Raw genomic sequence first — 7,068 nt, forward strand, 5'->3', positions numbered from 1 at the left:
GTGGCCACCCTGCTGTCATGACGGAGCTCCGGAGCCTGCCTGCCTGCCGGCCCAGCCAGCGAGGAGAAACACTGACGAATGCATCCTTAGTAGCCAACGCGCGCCTGAGCAGATGATGGGCCTAATTAATATTCACATAATTACACTGGTGAATAGGAGTACACACACACACACACACACACACACACACACACACACACACCGCCACAAGTGTGGACGCTGATACTGTACACACGTACACACACACACACACACACACACACACACACACACACACACACACACTCTTAATCAGAGTTGAAGAAGAAAGCATTTCTCATTAGCCCACCATGGTTTTTAATTACATCAGGATCCTCTCACTACCAGAACAGTCACACTCTGAGACCCCTGGGGACAGAGAGGAGCAACACACACTCCTGCAGCTGCAACATCAGCATCCCCTCCAACACGACATCAGAGGAGAGGAGAAGACCACATTGTGTTTGATGCCATTCCTCATTGCGTTCCTTGCACGAGCCTGTCCTCCGATTGAGCATGTCCTCCGATTCCTACCTCCGCCGGCCTCCCCAGAGCCCCACACTCCTGCAGTGTAAGCTACACATTGGCCCAACAGGAAAGGGGCTTGTTACTACTTACTGCAGTCATGTGACTACTGCCAACAACACCACCAATGCTGGCCAGTGTGTGTGACCAGTAACCAGTGACCATTAACCAGTTAGAACCAGTAACCAGTGTGTGAGCAGTGAGCAGTGACCAGTTAGAACCTGTGTGCTCCCTGTACTAGAGTACTGATGAAGGAAAACTAACCCAGAGGTGGTGAATGTGTGTGTGTGTGTGTCTCTAGGTGTGTGTGTGAGCTCCAAGTACTCACGTTTCTGCGGGGGAAGGTGGTGAGCAGTTTGAACTCGTCCCATGGGAAGCCCTTGGAGGCTACAAAGTCGAAGAGAACCTGGAGCTTACAGCTGCCCGGGAAACGCCTCACCAGGAACTCCCCGCTGGGCATACGGATACGCAGCTTACTGATTGGCTCCCCGCCCTCCTCCGCAGGCTCCGGTGGCAGGGCCTGCTCCAATGAGAGGCGGATGGCCTGGGGAAGGGGTGGGACAAGGACAACACAGTCAGGCAGAGTTCATATGTTGCTGTTATTATTGTTATTATTATTGTTATTGTTGTTGTTGTTGTAATTATCTTCATCTATTATGTTGAATGTTCAATAAACCTAAACCTTAAACCCAGCTCTTGGCCCCAACGAGACTTTGCAAAATGAATAAAAAACATACAGAAAAAAACGTGTATGTGTGTGTGTGTTTGCGTGTTTTAGAGAAAGAGAGAGAGAGAGAGTGTGTGTCTGTGTGTGTGAGAGACATTTGTAAAAAAAAAGAAAAAAAAGAAAAAAAAGAAAAGAAAAGAAAAGAAAAGAAAAGGGTTAGACAGTTAGTCTTGAAGTTTCCTTCATAGAGACACAATCTGAGTGGTTGCTCCAGTCCAACCCTGTCAGTCTATCCAACGCCAGCAGAAACAGCTCTGTAGAAACAGCCCTGCAGAAACAGCTCTGTAGAAACAGCCCTGCAGAAACAGCCCTAGTACGCCTCCAGTCCCTCTCATCCTCATCAGCACAACACAGGATAATCAGGTCCCCTGGGTCGCCAGGTCAGGACTCCTGCGTTGCCAGATCAGAGCGTTTTCCCTCCCTAGAGGTCCTGTAGCTGCTGTTGTGACTGAGGGCAGCATATGCTGGGCCAACACACAGCAGCTTTATTTACCCCTAATCACATTACAGTGTATGAGAGGACAACAGTAGCTCATTAGCAGGGCCGAGGCACAGGGCGGGCGCGTGCTGTGGCTGGGCCAAGGGAGGGCCTCCTCCCCAGGTAGCGGCAGGGTAAGGACTCCCTACCCGCCCCAGCAGGGTAAGGACCCCCTCCCCAGCAAGGTAAGGACCCCCCCCCGACAGGATAAGGACCCCCTCCCCTCCCTCCCCCTCCGACAGGATAAGGACCCCCTCCCCCCCCGGCAGGCAGCCCACGGCGTCTCTGCTCTAACCGCACGACATGCAGCACGCGCCACGCCTCCCAGGACCACGATGAGGAGAGTGTGTGTGTGTGTGTGTGTGTGTGTGTGTGTGTGTGTGTGTGTGTGCATGCGCACGTGCGTGTGTGTGTGTGTATATGCTAAGAGTGCAATAGGCACGAGGATGAGGAGAGTGTGTGTGTGTCTGTCTCTCTGGGTGTGTGTGTGTGTGTGTGTGTGTGTGTCTGTCTCTCTGGGTGTGTGTATGTGTGTGTGTATACACCTGACAAGAGCAATGTGGGGCCCTGGTAGTGGTATACAATGACATCACCACTCCCTCCCTCTTCCGGCCTCCTCAGCCTTTCACCTCTCCTCCCTCTCTCCACACAAAGACATCAGATCAGTACAACAGAAGCCTCCCCTGGGCCAGTCTCCCCCATGGGCTACTCTCTCTAGCATCTCTACCACTCCAGTGTTCTAGCACGGTGTTTGTTTTGTTGTGTGGCGGGGGCGGCGTGGCAGGAGGGCGGGCGGAGCAGACCCAGACAGGGGGGCTGTGGTACAGTAGAGGGTGCAGAGTGTCCTGTGTGTGCGTGGCTGGATGCCAGGTGTGTGTGTGTGTGTGTGTGTGTGATTGGCTGAAGTCCAGGTGTGTGTGTGTGTGTCTGTGAGTGTGTGGCTGGGCTCCAGGTGTGTGTGACTCCATGCTGCCTTGTTTACTCACACACAAAGCTGGAGAAATGAGGCGTTGGAGCAGCCAGGGGCCGGGGCAGGCGTCACAGACAGACAGAACCTCAATGGACCACACACACACACACACAGACACACAGACACACACACAGACACACACACACAAGGAGTGTATGTCTGGGCCAGCTGGTGTTTAATATCTCCCTGACTGGCTGGCTGGCTGCAGCTCCACGGCCCAGTGGACAACAGTGGGAGCTGTCTCTGGTGCTAAAGAACACACACCTGACTGACACACACACACGCACGCACGCACGCACGCACGCATGCACGACCAGAGCTGCTGCTGTGGATGAAGGTGATTGGCTGTTGTTTCCGTGTGTGTGTCTCCTGTTGCCTGCTGTTCCAAACAGACACACACACACACACACACACACACACACACTTCTCCCAATGTCCCTGTGGGTTCATTACTGAATATAGAAGTGGCCCTCCTTCTCTGCTCATAATTACACACTCACACACACCACAGGCCTTTTTCTGCCTCTGATTTGACTAACTAACCACACACACATGCGTGCACACACACACACACACACACACACACACACACACATGCACACACACACACACACACACATGCACACGCACGTGCGCACGCACACACACGCCATTTTGACATTGAACAAGAGGGTTGAGAGGCCAGATAAGTGAGTGTATAAACCCCCTGAACCAATCACCAAGTCCAAGACCAAACTAGCCAGCGACTCCCCCAGGCTGCGTTTGTCCCTGCTGTGATGCCGTAGGGCCACAGCGAGAGCTCAGCCTGCAGAGCTGAAGGACAGAGAGATGATACGGCACTTCAGCCTGACGGCGGCCATGTTAGATGAGAACAGCACGGCGGCCATGTTGGATATCACGTGTCTGAATATCTACACTGTAGCGCAGAGCCGGGAGAGGCCGGCACGCTGACAGGGCTGGGGGAGAGGACGGGAGTGGTCATAATTAACAACAGACAGGCTCTTTTGTCCCATTACTTGTTTAACTAAAGTGACAAATCATCCAAGCTCGCTGGGTCACCTGATCCCTCCGCCGCCGCGCTGAGTAAACAACCAATCAGACGACTAGATCAAAGGAGCTAAGAACGACTGCGGAGCACGTCTGCATTCCCCTTCCCCGGCCAATCATTGTTGTTCCCTGTGCATGTGTGCTTGCTTTCTCTCCTTTTGTCCTTTGTCTTTTGTTCACTTGGTTTCAATATGTGGGCTTTATGTGTTGTAGTTTGACTTCATTATGATTGTGCGTGTTGCCCCTGGGGGCGTTTAAACAGGACAATAACTTGTGTGTATGACAGGCTTACCAGGGCTAGGCCACACTGTAGAGTACACACTGTAGATTAGAACACAGCCCCCCCCCCCCCAGGGAGATCATATGTTCACCTACCCTCCACTAACAGTGTGCGTCCTGGTCCGACATTAACAGTAGCATGACAGTACGATGTCATAGAGATAAAGCTGTAAGAACTCTAAACCCAAAGGCTGTGACAGGGAGGTGGTGATCGAGATAAGAGAGATGGAGTGACAGAGAGACAGGGATCGAGACCGAGACAGAGTGATAGCGAGAGACAGAGTGACAGAAAAATAAAGTGATAGAGAGACAGGGTGATGGAGAGATGTAAGTCGTTCTCACCTCCTTCTCATCCTCCTGTTCTTTTTTTATCTGTTCCAGGCGGTTCTGCTCAGCCTCTACTCTCTCCTGGGCTTCTCTCTGGAACACACATCATTGCATCATCACATTATTACATCATTCATTATTACATCATTACATCATCACATTATTACATTGTGGGGGGGTGGAGAGAGGGAGTGTTGTGGAGGGAGAGGAGAGGGGGAGTGTTGTGGGGGGGGGTGGAGAGGGGGAGTGTTGTGGGGGGACTGTTGTGGGAGGGGAGTGGAGAGGGGGAGTGTGGAGAGGGGGAGTGTTGTGGGGGGACTGTTGTGGGAGGGGAGTGGAGAGGGAGAGTGTTGTGGGGGGGAGTGGAGAGGGGGGGGGGTTGAGAGGGGGGAGTGGAGGTAGTACCTTCTTCCGGTCGGCATCTAGTGACAGGCGGTAAGCTTCGTCCTGCTCCCTCTTCACCATCTCTCTGGCCTCACGCTCATCCTGGGGAGGGGACAGAGACCTCTGAGTTAGAACAGTTAACAACAGAACAGAGTTACTGTATGGAAGATAACCTCTGACACAAGAAAGAGAATCCACTTCCTTTACCAGACCTGAGGGTTTCTATTCTCTCTCTCCCACTTCCTGTTTGTACTGAGCCAGACAGATGACCTGGTCACCTGCCTGGTTACCTGCCTGCCTGCTTACCTGCCTGCCTGGTCACCTGACTGCCTGGTCACCTGACTGCCTCTTAACTGACTGCCTCTTAACTGACTGCCTGATTAGCTGCCTGCGTGGTCACCTGACTGCCTGGTTACCTGTGTGTATGTGTGTGTGTGTGTGTGTGCGTGCGTGTGTGTATGTGTGTATGTGTGTGTGTGTATGTGCATGCGTGCAGAACTCTCTGGTTAGTTCAGGTGTGCGTGTCTGTCTAACTCTGGTTAGTTCAGTTGTGTGCATCTGCTTAAAATCAACAAGCGATCTTTGAATAGAATCAAAACCATGCTGAAGGTCAAGAATGGCCTGCTGAACTGAGGGGGCACAGGAGTAGACAACACTATCATCAGCATATAGATGTAATTTACAATTGTTCAAGGACAAACCAACATTATTTATGAAAATGGTAAACCGCAGTGGACCTAAAATGTAACCTTGCGGAACACCTTTATTACCATTGATAAAACTAGACTGAACTCCTATCTACTAAAATACATTGAGTCCTATCCTGCAGGTAATTTTTAAACCAATTACAGGCTGACTGATCCAAACCAATGGCAGATAACCTCTGACACAAGAAAGAGGATCCACTTCCTTTACCAGACCTCTCTCCCACTTCCTGTTTGTACAGAGACAGACAGATGGCCTGGTTACCTGCCTGGTAACCTGCCTGCCTGGTCACCTGACTGCCTGGTTACCTGTCTGGTTAATTGACTGCCTGGTTACCTGTCTGGTTACCTACCTGCCTGGTCACCTGCCTGGTTATCTGCCTGCATGGTCACCTGACTGCCTGGTTACCTGACTGCCTGGATACCTGACTGCCTTGTCACCTGCCTGGTCACCTGACTGCCTGGTTACCTGCCTGCATGGTCACATGACTGCCTGGTTACCTGACTGCCTGGTTACCTGCCAGCGTGGTCACCTGACTGCCTGGTTACCTGCCTGGTTACCAGTCTGGTTACCTGACTGCCTGGTCACATGACTGCCTGGTTACCTGACTGCCTGGTTACCTGCCAGCGTGGTCACCTGCTGGGGCTGAGAGTCTTTCTAAAGCTGAGGGAGGGAGAACTGTGTCCATTGTGTCAGCAGCACACGACATTTGTTGTGGATGCTTCCTGTCTGGAGCAGGGGCAGTGTGACGAGGCAGGATGGGAGCTATTGTGATGTGTGTGTGTGTGCTGGGCAGGGGAGTGGACGGTGGTTGTATTGAAGCTGAAAGGGGCAACGCTCAAAAGGATACTTTTCCTTTTATGCTGAACCCTGTTGGCCACTGAAAGGACACAGTAGTAGAATGAGGCTGAGGACTAAACAATAAATAATAGAGAATCTTAAATGCAGTATTCCAAAGTCACGCAATAACGGTAACTGTAAAGTATTCTGTTCTATATTGTACTCATTATTATGGAAACAAACATATGACCCAAGCTGGAGGGAGGAGTCAGGAAGCTGCTCCAGAAACACCTGTGGTTGTCTGTTTAGTTAGTCTGGTTGGTTCAGGTGTGTGTATGTGTGTGTGTGTGTGTGTGTGTGTGTGCGCGCGTGCGTGTGTGTGTGTATGTGTGTATGTGTGTGTGTGTATGTGCATGCGTGCAGAACTCTCTGGTTAGTTCAGGTGTGCGTGTCTGTCTAACTCTGGTTAGTTCAGTTGTGTGCATCTGCTTAAAATCAACAAGCGATCTTTGAATAGAATCAAAACCATGCTGAAGGTCAAGAATGGCCTGCTGAACTGAGGGGGCACAGGAGTAGACAACACTATCATCAGCATATAGATGTAATTTACAATTGTTCAAGGACAAACCAACATTATTTATGAAAATGGTAAACCGCAGTGGACCTAAAATGTAACCTTGCGGAACACCTTTATTACCATTGATAAAACTAGACTGAACTCCTATCTACTAAAATACATTGAGTCCTATCCTGCAGGTAATTTTTAAACCAATTACAGGCTGACTGATCCAAACCAATGGCAGATAACCTCTGACACAAGAAAGAGGA

At 51.0% G+C, this 7,068-nt stretch overlaps 1 protein-coding gene across 1 annotated transcript in view; it reads right to left on the reverse strand.

Annotated features, from left to right (window-relative positions):
- Window positions 1-371: 371 nt before the first annotated feature.
- LOC310822436 (FAS-associated factor 1-like) overlaps window positions 372-7,068 on the reverse strand; it is a gene marked incomplete at both ends in the record, with an annotated part of 33,525 nt that continues 26,828 nt past the window's right edge. Inside the window, 4 exons of the mRNA XM_083694774.1 lie at window positions 372-440; window positions 872-1,087; window positions 4,387-4,464; window positions 4,777-4,857. Coding sequence (XP_083550900.1) covers window positions 372-440; window positions 872-1,087; window positions 4,387-4,464; window positions 4,777-4,857 — 444 coding nt within the window. The remainder of the gene's footprint in view (window positions 441-871; window positions 1,088-4,386; window positions 4,465-4,776; window positions 4,858-7,068) is intronic.

This window comes from Argentina silus (genome assembly GCF_951799395.1).
Source record: "Argentina silus genome assembly, chromosome: X".
NCBI classification, from domain to species: domain Eukaryota; kingdom Metazoa; phylum Chordata; class Actinopteri; order Argentiniformes; family Argentinidae; genus Argentina; species Argentina silus.